At 40.6% G+C, this 12473-nt stretch overlaps 1 protein-coding gene across 5 annotated transcripts; it reads left to right on the top strand.

Moving 5' to 3' along the window:
* The first annotated feature begins 340 nt into the window (after nucleotides 1–340).
* Nucleotides 341–10951, top strand: LOC111976412 (C4b-binding protein alpha chain-like). 5 transcript variants are annotated; one of them, XM_070448010.1, is made up of 11 exons: nucleotides 341–447; nucleotides 2306–2391; nucleotides 2564–2752; nucleotides 2976–3075; nucleotides 3362–3435; nucleotides 3538–3720; nucleotides 4376–4549; nucleotides 5175–5225; nucleotides 8664–8705; nucleotides 8842–8880; nucleotides 9618–10951. In XM_070448010.1, exons 2-11 carry the CDS (start codon nucleotides 2316–2318, stop codon nucleotides 9659–9661), a joined length of 972 nt encoding a protein of 323 aa, XP_070304111.1. In that variant the 5' UTR covers nucleotides 341–447; nucleotides 2306–2315; the 3' UTR covers nucleotides 9662–10951. The 5 variants fall into 5 exon arrangements, with proteins under 5 accessions (XP_070304111.1, XP_070304115.1, XP_070304113.1 ...); XM_070448012.1 differs by having other exon boundaries at nucleotides 354–442; XM_070448011.1 differs by having other exon boundaries at nucleotides 363–447; nucleotides 2311–2391.
* Nucleotides 10952–12473: the final 1522 nt, after the last annotated feature.

The raw sequence follows: 12473 nt of genomic DNA, 5'->3' as shown, positions 1-12473 counted from the left end.
TCCCACCGCCCTGACAATCACTTCTATTTGTGTTTTTATGTACTATGCCTTTTTGTGCCCACTGCCCTTTCTCCCCAAATTGAAATGGGCACCAGCATCTCAGTGCAAGAGGCGTCACTGTAGTCCCTACAGATTAGGCCATGATTAGGAGTCCCCTAGGGCGGTGCACAATTGGCCCAGCGCTGTCCGGATTTGGCCTTCGTTGTAAATAATAATTTGTTTTTAACTGACTTGCCTAGTTAAATAAAGGTTCCATTTAAAAAAATATATATATATATAAAAAATGAATTGCTTGATTACTGTCCCTTTATTAAGGACACGCCCCTTGCCCTACCTGAAAGGGAGGGGCACTGCCCTCAAACACAGGTGYAACACAAACGTCAAGTTCCTAGCCAGGCAGACATAATTTCTAGGTGAAGAAAGCCTACAGACCATTTGAACAGTAAGGTAAGATTTTTCCAAATAACGCTGATAATTATTGTAAATTATTTTAAAAAGTGCCATGTACGCAAACACGGTAACTAGACGATCCAGCTACAATTTGCCCGGCTTTCTAGTTAGCTAGGTGGTCCTTCCCCATTCATAGACACGACCTACCTTTATTGCTTTTTGATTAGGGTATCTTCAAAGACAGTACAGTATGTGGTATCTTCCCAGACGCTCGATGTGACCATTTGCGGTACCGTTTTTAAAACATAAGGAACGTAGCTATCCAATGTGGGGATTTCATATGATTCTTTACATAAATCTACGACAGTCTCTTTAGTATTATGTTACTTTTCTTATGGTATCTATTCAATTGTGAAAGTCCATCATCCGTTTCGTACAATATGTTACTCATTTGCAATTGGTACAGTGTTTTTTTGCGAAACATATGTTACGAATTCCCATTTGTTGTGGCTAACGTTAGTTAGGTGGTTAATGTTAGTGTTAGCTAGCTCTCGGGTTAATGGAAAAGTTATCCAACATACTAAGTAGTTGCGAAGCTGCTAAAGTTGTCCATGATGAGATTCGAACACGCAACACACTTGCCTTAAATAACCTATTTTATGTAACCATACCAATCGTAACATCATACTAACTTGAGTGTAGTTGATTATACTATTACGTCTAGTCTGAGACCAGTCTGAACTATCTTTCATGTCAGCTAGAAATAATAAAAAGGTTCAATTACTACACACCTTTTAATAGGGTCAGAGTTCCCACACGACCATATCTCCATTTAACAGCATGTGTTTACAAAAAAGGCTATTTAGCGTTCTAGCATTCTCCTAACGCCTGTGTTGTAACTGAATAAAATTCTGTCGGCTGCAAATGTGATAAAGCCAGTTAAAACTAAGTGTATATTTTGCATTTGTGATATGAAAGTAAAGGACTTTGTTTTTAGAACCGTAACGTTATCGCAGTTTAGAATCGATTCACATTTTGATGTAGTATTTGGTCTTTCTGAAAATAACATGCAAAGTCCTTGGCTAGTTCACCATTTTACAACTGTTAGATGGTTCCTTACCCTGCGAAAATGTCTATGGACCAGGAGAAACTGTAAACCACCATTACAAACTTTAGCAACTGCTAGCTAAAATCAATAGAAGTGATCATGAGAAAAATGTAAACTCTCTAAATTTGGTTTGATGGACCTTTTTAAAAGGTGATTTGGCCATAACACAACATGCTCACATGCCCCCATCACTTCCATTGATTTTTATCTAGGGTTGGCTGAAGTTTGTAATGGCTGTATAAAGAACTAAACCATGGATTAGTTTCTCCTGGCCCATGGACTACTTTCAGGGTGAGGAATCATTTAACATCAAGCTTTAAAATAGCGAACTACTCCTTTAAGCAGTAAAGGCATTAAGGAATTACTGTAGGCTCCTTATGAGTACATTCTTGGGCTAGCTAGGTCCCAGAGTCCAGTAACGAAGCTAGCTAACCTTATTGTGAGTGATATGTGTATTTCCTTGTCAACAGTGTGATTTAAGGCAAGTGGATATTTAGCTAGCCGATCAAACGCTACAATTTTAAATGGAGTTTGAGTGGCGACTAATGTGGGTGGACTGAAACTCCCGACGTCACATATAATCATGCTTGCTATTATTTGGGTGCTGAAATCTGTCGTTTTTGATAATTTCATTTTGTGACGCCAGAGCTCCAATCGGCACACTAGTCGCTGCTCAGCTCCATCATAAATCGTTGAGTTTAGTCGGCTAGTGGATATTGTGAAAAGTTGATCCGCTTAGGTGGGCATCTGGCAAAACGTTACAGTACAGAACAAGCAAACCAGGAAATTGTGTGCTGCTTGTTACAGAAAAGACGTCATGCAGCACTCTAACGTCTGTTGGTCCTTGACGATATGGATGGTCCAGCTGGTCTTGATTGTTCTCACTGTTCAAGGTGGGGTCATTTCTGTATAGAATCAGAATCCTATGTCTTTGCATCTCTTTCTACAGATGGTACTTTGCCGCTTACACTACTACAGTTTGTGGGTTGAATTCAAAGTGTTSTCTCCTGTATTTGTTCACCTTGGTCATTAACATGAACTCAATTTTGTCTCCACCTCTTTCAGCTGAAAACTGCACCAAACCCATAGGAGGGCCAAACATGGTTTTGTCAGATGCCTTCATCACGCAAGAGACATTTGTAGATGGCGCAAAAGTCACTTTTCAGTGTGCAATTGGATATGCCAATACAGGACGGTCTCCTTCAGTCACCTGTACTGCTGGCGTGTGGAGTGAAGTGAAACTGACATGCGAAAGTAATATAATTGTCTATTTATTTTTGTTCTGAAAAGTTGTGCCATATTCTTGTAAATATTTCCAGTTTTTACTTACCCACTCGAAACTTGATATATTCATTGCCCATCCTTAAATCTAATTGAAATACTAGCCTGGAATTCAGACCTGTTTTGTGCTAACATTCAACTCTTTCTCACTCTGTCATTTTGAAAGRCTGACTGGTTTTCTCTCTGGTTGTTTCAGGGAAGTCGTGTGGCACCCCAGGAGAAGTGATGAACGGCCAGTTTAATCTCTCTGAGGGGATCTTGTTTGGAGACAAGGCAGTTGCTACCTGTAACACTGGGTCAGTGCTTTCWTGAGTCCTAGATGTAATTACATATTTTATTTTTTAGAATTAACATGTCAACATTTTCACAAAGCTGTCCATTTGTTGGCCTAATTTAGTGATTTTTCCAAATAGGCCTTAATCAAACTTCCTCTCCCTAAAAGCTAAACAAAATGTCTTTCAATTTTAGGCGTATTATCTGTCATTACTATTTTGATCAGAACTGTCTCTGTTGTAACCCTTACTATCCTGAAAGCAAAGTTCTAAAAACTGTCTCGTATTGTCTAATCTTTCTATATTTCAGCTATATGCTTGTGGGCAGCGGTGTAAGGACCTGTATGGATGGAGGCTGGGATGGCAGACTTCCTGTATGTGAAGGTTGGTAATCTGAAGGAGCATGTCAAGTGAAAATAACATTAACAGTTCTGTGCATGTGCTTGAATCATCTCTTCATAACTGCTGTTGTGCTCTAATCTGCAGTGYTGAAGTGTGMAAAGCCCCCAAACATTGTCAACGGTGGGCCTGTTGTCCCACCTGAAGATACGTATGACTATGGAAGTGTAGTGCAATATGGCTGTGAGAAGGATTACACTCTGGTTGGAACTAAATCCATATCCTGCCGTGAGAATGGAGAATTCCAGCCAGCTCCACCTGAGTGTAAAAGTATGTTGAAAGCTTTCCTTTTTTCCCGTTTCTAAGTATGATTGTTAACAAAACAATAATGAACTGCTTACACCAGGGSTGTCAAACTCATTCCATGGAGGGCCTAGTGTCTACTGGTTTCTCCTTTCAATTAAGACGCGCAGATGAGGGGGAGTTCCTTACTAACTAGTGACCTTAATTCATCAATCAAGTACAAGGGAGGAGAACCCGCAGACATTCAGCCCCCCATGGAATGAGTTTGACACATGTTGCTTACACTGATAAACTTTACTTTTTTCCTCCACCACACAATCATGATCAAGTTCCAGATGACCTCTGGAAGATAAATGTGTAAATATCACAGTATCTAGCTTAATAAAATCAAACATMATCACAGATGTACATGAGACAGGCTAAGCAAGCAGTCTAAAGCATGTTTAATGTGTAGGCCTAACCTAAAAACCATGATGCAACATTGAGCTCAGAGGAAGTGGGTTTCAATAGAATCTACCCTATTTATTTAATAGATAATGATTAGTTGCATTATTCATAAATMTGTGATTATAACAACATTGTTTATTGCTTCAAGTAGTCTAAAACCAATAAATAATATACTTTTGTCATGTTGTTCACCTCAAAACAGCAGCTAATGACACCTCTTTGTTTACGTCTGCAGTGGTCTCATGTCCTCCTCCTGRTGTTGAGAATGGCGTTCGGATTGKAGGCCYTCCCCCKTATACGRACAAGTCTTTTGTGAKGTATGGGTGTAACGCTGGATATGAGATGGTGGGACAAGACAGTCTGACCTGTGAAATAGAAGGCTGGTCAGCTCTTTACCCTACATGCGAAGGTAAGACTGATTTCAGTGTTTGTTATTTAACACAATTTAGCCTATAATTTAGCTCAGATATTTTGCATCATTTGGTGTTTATGACCAGAAGACCATTGTGTCAGCAAACTGGCTTTTTTAATGGAATTGACCTCATATAAACGCAATTACTTTTCATGAGACAAGATGGTATTTGAATTAATGTTCATGCTAATTGTTATTTTTCACCATATGCATGCCTGTGCATAGCAATCTCAAGTATTTATTTTCTCTATATGCATTATAAGTTTGGATTTGGTCATTTTAGTTTCCATCTATTATTTCTGTCCTGTTTTTGATCCATTCCTTGATACTGGCCTCTGCATTTTTAGCAGCAAAGCTGGTTACGATTGAAGACAAACTGGTGTTCAAGTTCAACATTTGACCCATTAAAATAACCCAATGGTCTAGTGAGCTGCTTACCTTCCATTGACCACTGCTACCTTCACACTTTGAGAGGTTGACTAACCATCTTGTCCAAGACCATTCTACTCCTCAGACCACACTGGCTGACTAAAGCATTTGAGGGATCACAGCAGTAAAGTGTTGTGACAGACTTATCAAGAATAGTTGGGCTACTGGCCTAATTGTATTCATTGTCTTATAGCCCTTCTTACTACGACAAAGCCCACTACTACAAGGAGAATCACAATCCAAGGTAGAGTCCATTTTAATCTTATATGTGTGTGTTTTAGGGCAGTCCCCGACCCCAAAATAAATTATTGGTAGACCGAGAGTCGTCTGTTCGTTCGATTGGTCGACATTTTAAAACATGCATTTTTCCCTATATAGACACACCCTATGTTTGAATAAAATCAACTATGTTGTAACTACTTTGCCAGATGCTTTAAGCACTGAAATTAAAAACTAAGACACACACATACTGAAGAAGGATCCAGAAATCAATATAGGCTAACCAGAATAATAAAAAACTGTTCCCGATCTACGTGCCAGTTATGGATTTCATATGTAGATTTTTGTGGCACAGTTTCATTTAATTTAAAATAAAGTCTTCATTTAAAATAGTCTTCATATCTGAAAATCAATGTCATGTGGTTAATCAAAATTCTATCTAAATGAAAATGATAGAAATTTAAAAGGAACTTCTATTGCCAATATGTAAAAAATAGCCTACATAAAGCCAACAAATAAAAACTTTGCAGCGCCGCAGGTAGAAAATATCCTGATCAAAAAAATATCCTATGAATGACATTTCTATGCATGGCCTGTTTGCAAGGAACTTGAAACATTGTATCAAATATTAACTTGGGTCCTGCCTGAAGCTTGCAATAGCGAACTTGCATCATTGTATGAAATATTCTGGGCCCTCAGTGAGGATAAGTAATCAGTGAGGCCTTTTTTATGAAATTTCCACCAGATCAGTGACTTTTTCCCCTCCCCTTTCTTGCTTAGTAGTTATCAAAAGGGAAAGAGCTGTAAAGATTTTTCAAATATGTTACGTTGAGGAGCTATTTTCATTCTTAATGAATGTAAAAACGGACTTTGTTTACTTGCTTTTTGAGGCAAAGAAAAATTACTTTTAGAAGCTCCACGGTGATTGTGCGTTAAGACAATCAGATATACACTGCTCCAAAAAATAAAGGGAACACTTAAACAACACAATGTAACTCCAAGTCAATCACACTTCTGTGAAATCAAACTGTCCACTTAGGAAGCAACACTGATTGACAATAAATTTCACATGCTGTTGTGCAAATGGAATAGACAAAAGGTGGAAATATATAGCAATTAGCAAGACACCCCCAATAAAGGAGTGGTTCTGCAGGTGGTGACCACATACCACTTCTCAGTTCCTATGCTCCTGGCTGATGTTTTGGTCACTTTTGAATGCTGGCGGTGCTTTCACTCTAGTGGTAGCATGAGACAGAGTCTACAACCCACACATGTGGCTCCGGTAGGCAGCTCATCCATATTGGCTGATCAATGCGAGCTGTGGCAAGAAGGTTTGCTGTGTCTGTCAGCGTAGTGTCCAGAGCATGGAGGCGCTACCAGGAGACAGGCCAGTACTTCAGGAGACGTGGAGGAGGCCGTAGGAGGGCAACAACCCAGCAGCAGGACCGCTACCTCCGCCTTTGTGCAAGGAGGAGCACTGCCAGAGCCCTGCAAAATGACCTCCAGCAGGCAGTTACATTTTTTGACTACACTTGCCACTGCTCGACTAGAAAATCCAACAGTCGACTAAATGCGGTCAGCCCTAATGTTTGTGTGTGACCAAAGGTATGTGGACACCTGCTCGTCAAACATCTCATTCCAAAATCATTGGCATTTATATGGAGTTGAACCCCCTTTCCTGCTGCAATAGCTTTCACTCTTTTGGGAAGGCTTTCCACTAGATGTTGGAACATTGCTGCGGGGACTTAATTCCGTTCAGCCACAATAGCGTCAGTGAGGTCAAGCACTGATGTTGGACGATTAGGCCTGGCTTGCAGTCGGCGTTCCAATTCATCCCAAAGGTGTTCGATGGGGTTGAGGTCAGGGCTCTGTGCAGGCCAGTCAAGTTCTTCCACACCGATCTCAACAAACCAGTTCTGTATGGGCCTCGCTTTGTGCACAGGTGCATTGTCATGCTGAAACAGGAAAGGGCCATGCCCAAACGGTTGCCACAAAAGTTGGAAGTACAGAATTGTCTAGAATGTAATTTTATACTGTGGCATTAAGATTTCCCTTCACTGGAACTAAGGGGCCTAGCCCGAACCATGAAAAACAGCCCCAGACCATTATTCCTCCACTACCAAATGTTACAGTTGGCCCTATGCATTCGGGCAGGTAGTGTTTTCCAGGCATCTGCCAAACCCAGATTCGTCCGTCGGAATGCCAGATGGTGAAGCATGTTTCATCACTCCAGAGAACTTGTTGCAACTGAACCAGAGTCCAATGGCGGCAAGCTTTACATCACTCCAGCCAACGCTTGGCATTGCGCATGGTGATCTTAGGCTTGTGTGCGGCTGCTTGGCCATGGAAACCCATTTCATGAAGCTGACGTGGCTTCCAGAGACATTTTGGAACTTGGTAGTGAGTGTTGCAACCAAGGGCAGATGCGTTTTACTACACACTTCAGCACTCGGCGGTCCTGTTCTGTGAGCTTGTGTGAACTGCTGAGCTGTTGCTCCTAGACGTTTCCACTTCACAATAACGGCCTATGATGGTGCCACGTTGAAAGTTACTGAGCTCCTTCAGTATTTTTATTTTATTTGAACCTTTTATTTAACTAGGCAAGTCGGTTAAGAACAAATTATTTACAATGACGGCCTGCACCGGCCAAACTCGGACAATTCCCTGGGACTCCCAATTATGGCCGTTTGTGATACAGTAAGCCCATTCTACTGCCAATGTTTTTCTATGGAGATTGCATGGCTGTGTGCTCTTTTTTTACACACCTGTTTGCAACAGGTTTGGCTGAAATAGCCAAATCCATTCATTTGAAGGGGTGTCCACATATGTGTGTGCTTGCGATGGCTTTGCTTCTGACCCCTATCATTACCTAGCCTACAGGAAATCAGAGTGCCTGTTGTACAGCTGAATAACCTTCACATATTTGTTTTGGTGTTGATAGAGAGAGGATAGTATGCCAACACTTTGTCACCTAACACCTTAACTCATTGTATTAGCCTAACCTTTTGATCCTTTGTGGTAATAGTCTGAGGCTAATGTCTTAGGCTTTTGAATGACCTTAACACCAAGTTATTGTCAGTCTCTGGCTGAGGTGAAGAATCATCATTGGTTCTGTGAGGTATACACAGCCTAGTATGCCCACTAAATTCCCCTAGTTATTTGTCTAAACTTCCATTGACACTTGAATTATACATTCAAATGGAATCTGGACGGCATCCAGTGGTAGTTTATGGTGGCTTTTCTCCATCAGACTCTCCTTCACCTGAAACAAAGGATTGATTGTGTTCTGAATATATGTAACATGGAAATAAAGTGTTGGAATGTAACACCAGTTTGTTCTCTAGCATGCCATGCCACTAACACCACCTCATTCTTTCACTACATTTTTGTTTTATCCAACATCCGTATGCTGTATTAGTAATTGTTAAATCTGTGTGTTCTCTATCACTTTTTTATGTAACAGATCGTGTACCTGACGCCACTCATACAACCCCAGACCCCAACAGTAAGTGATCACCCAGTTGCTATTCATCTTTTTGTTGTAGCTTTATGATATTCTCTTTGATTTCATGCCGTATTTCGGTGATTTCAGGTTCACTGCAAATGCATGTCACCTTCCTTCTGTGTTTGTTTATTTACAGACAATGCTGGGAAAATAGGCAGTGTTGTAGGTGTACTTGGTAAGTTTCAGCAGATTCTTTTAATGTTATAAAAATGTTGTTTTTTATGACGAGCTATGTGGATAACAATATCATTCAAGGAAGAGACTATAGTCTATTACAGTCCAACATTAGAGGTCCCAGACGTGCTCAATGGGATTGAGATCCGGGCTCTTTGCTGGTTGTGGCAGAACACTGACATTCCTGGCTTGCAGGAAATCACGCACAGAATGAGAAGTATAGCTGGTGGTTACTGGCCCAACGCTCTTAACTGCTAGGCTACTTGCCGGGGAAGTCGTTCAGGTGGTGGGCATTGGGCAAAGCTGGTGGTTTTGTGAGGGGCTTGGCCACCTGTTCATCTAGAAATAGTCACTAGAGTTTTTGGGTTACAGCTCTCGGTGGCTACTCGGGAAATGTGGCCACTAAAAACTCAGACAGCGTTTATGAGCATACATTTTTATTTAATTTGAGATAATAAGGAAAGATGGGTGATTTGAGAATTAATTAGCAGAATAATGCAAAATGTTTATTTGGAATGGTGAGCATGATCTCCAACTTGGCTTCAAGCTGACATGTTGTGGTAGCTGTTCAGTGATGATATGTGTCAAAGTCCAACAGATTTATCCAGTTTGTGCTCCACAGGTCCACATTGGTTTTGTCAAAAAAAAATGCTGGGCAGATGGTTATTATTAGTGTATAAAGAAATGTATTTTTGGGAGATGTCTAACTTTGTATTTTTGGGGTGTTTTCTTTTTCAGTGCCAAGTCTTCTACTTTACCTCAGTCTCCTCCTGCTTCATTGAGAAGGAAGGAGTCACAGTAAAATGGCTGCTGTGATGTCCCCTGAATCTACCACCCTCCCAAACACCGGGAATGATTCATATGCTTTAAAAGGAATCTCTATTACACGATGATTAGAAACCTCCCGATGAATGTATTGGTTCATTTCCATTTGGAAGCTTGTGCTTAAGGAGTGGCCTAACTTGATTACTTGTATGTTTCCAGTGTACTTCACAAATCACTCCTAGTGTGATCCTGATTTATCTCATTGCAACATTCTCATGTTAAAATTCACCCATATGTATGGTCGCTGCTTTTCTGGGTGAACTTGCCTCACAAAGCCAGTTTTGCCACCTCTGGGGGGGGGGGGGGAGAAATTGAAGGAAATCATATCTGTTAAGATAAGCATTTGTAATTTAGTTGATGCTCTTATCCAGAGCAACTTACAGTAGTGAGTGCATACATTTTCATACAAGACCCACAGTATATGTGATGCAGTTGGACACAAGGTCTTTATATGTAAGTCATACCACCAAAGGCCACCACTGGTTTGATAGACCAGGTTGCAGATGTGTTGAACCTATCCTATAGCTCATGAACATCTGGTTCAATGGGCTTTCACCAAGTTTTGCTCTAGTCATTGATAAGTCTTAATTGTGTTGTGACGTGAATCTGAAAAGCTTGGTTTTATTAGGATAACTCTTGGAACACCGGAGACAATGAATGAATGCTAAAGGAAATTATGTTTTATACTTATTTTGTTAGTTATTTGAGGGATCAAGAACTCTTGCTCATGATCCAGCTTTGGAATCTTTATTTGAACTTATAGCCTATTTGTATTGTTCTACTGTAGATAAGCCAAAAATATTTATTTTAAATGTAAATACGTTTTAATGAAAATGTTGCAAGAGTCTCTTCCAACAGGACCACTGGATCATGGTGTTCTATAGGGAGGAAACCTGCAGCTCTGTAATAATCAGGCTCAGCTTAGTGCATTTTGAATGTTCAAAGTGCTCTGCATTCTTCACTTTGCCTTATCAAGGGAAAATACCAAACATTCTGCAGTTGTACCCTTTATTTATTTTGCATTATCTTGACAGACATTTCCCTCTGCCCTTTTTATTACATTGCTTGGTTGACTCTTTTACAGGTTGTCCTGTTTTTTTCTTAATGAAAGTAACAGATGTAATGTGTTGTGTGAGATCTAATAGCACTTGTTTTCATAACACTAGGGGTTGCTTCATATGAAACCAGGTTCTTATTTAGTAGGGCAAGATTAGAATGTTGCAAATAAAAGTATAATAAATATTGGAGTTCAGTGTCTATTCTTTTTCCTTAAATGTAATCTTTCAAACGACTATATCCAACAGAGGAGCACAGAATTCGCAAAATGAAGTATTAATGTGTGTTTGAAGTATTCTGTAGATCTCACCTCTGTGCCTATACTCTGTACTTTTCTCTTTGGTGTCAGTCTGTGTCTGGAACCACTTTAAACTAGTATGTTGTGGGCAGCCAGTTATGAAACAAATGTTTGTTGCACTTGTTTGATTAAAATGAACTTAATGTACCAATCAATTAAACCTCCATCTTTCTCCATGGATTAATATTGATACCATAGACTTAGGCATCGCATCTTAGTATCTAAATGTACATTCATAATTTAGCGGTGTTCTCATCCAGATCGATTTATCGCACTATTCAATCCGTAGCGCTGAAAATCCGCCTAATAGTGCAATTGACAATTAAAGGCAATGTTCCGGCGGTTGTGGAGACCGCAAACGCTGCATGTCAGCTCAATCGCAAATGACCTTTACATTTTAACACAGATCTTCTGCGATATGGATTGAATCCAGCCCTTACAGTGAGCTAGGTGGGGGGACAACTTCCCAGTCATAAGGGCCAAGAGATCAGAGGTGGCTCAAGTGTAAGGTTTGAGCATAGCCTGAAGGTTGTATGGAGGGGCAGTTCCCCTTGCTGCTCCATAGGCAAGCACCATGGTCTTGTAGTGCATGCACGCTTTGACTGAAAGCCAGTGGAAGGAGTGTGCGAAGGAGCAGGGTGACATGGGAGAACTTTGGAAGGTTGAACACTAGGTGGGCTCCATCTTGAAGTAGTCAACATCTTTGTATCTGTCCCATTATGGTGTTCTGGATAAATTGCAGGGGATATCTCTCCCATTATGACAGCTGTGAGAGCATAGGCAGCGCCACTGAGAATCTCCATTTTGAAGTAGTCAATTTTCTTCTATGAATTGGTAAACACTTAAAGGGTGCATACTGCCACCTGAAGTGTGTTTGAACAGGTATAAAGCCAAGGTTTGTGATTTACTGCCACCTGCAGTTGTGGAACGTTCGCACACAAGTATAATTATTTGGATGATCCATAGAGAATGATAGATGCCTCTAGTGGCCAAAAGGTCGTTTTAGCATTGGCAGTGCCATTGAGGGCTTCACCTATTTGTATGTAGTGTAAAAGGTTGCGTCAATCGAATCTGATATCAGGATAAAATGTGATTCAAAGTCACCGAAAATTATTTTTATTTAACATAAGCTCAGAATGGTAAATGCAATTTTCGTATATACGGGTTCACTGTATCACCACGCAGGGTAAAGCAGGGAACTGACTGAAATAGTACAGACATTTTCTTTTATACTGTGACAGAGGTAAGTTCCCGCTTCTGAGCTGGCCTGTCACAGTAGAGGCTGAGCGTGGTTTAAACTTGCTAGCCCATCGTTGGCGCACATACTGGTCCCAGCCCCCAGGCACTCCCGTTGGCAGGTGTAGTTGTTGCTGGGCAGATTACCTTCTGGGCCCACACCCTGGATACAGTTATCA

Source organism: Salvelinus sp. IW2-2015, linkage group LG17 (assembly GCF_002910315.2).
Source record: "Salvelinus sp. IW2-2015 linkage group LG17, ASM291031v2, whole genome shotgun sequence".
In the NCBI taxonomy this organism is placed as follows: Eukaryota; Metazoa; Chordata; class Actinopteri; order Salmoniformes; family Salmonidae; genus Salvelinus; species Salvelinus sp. IW2-2015.
Note: the sequence above shows the minus strand (reverse complement) of the source record. Positions and strands in the feature narration are given on the sequence as shown.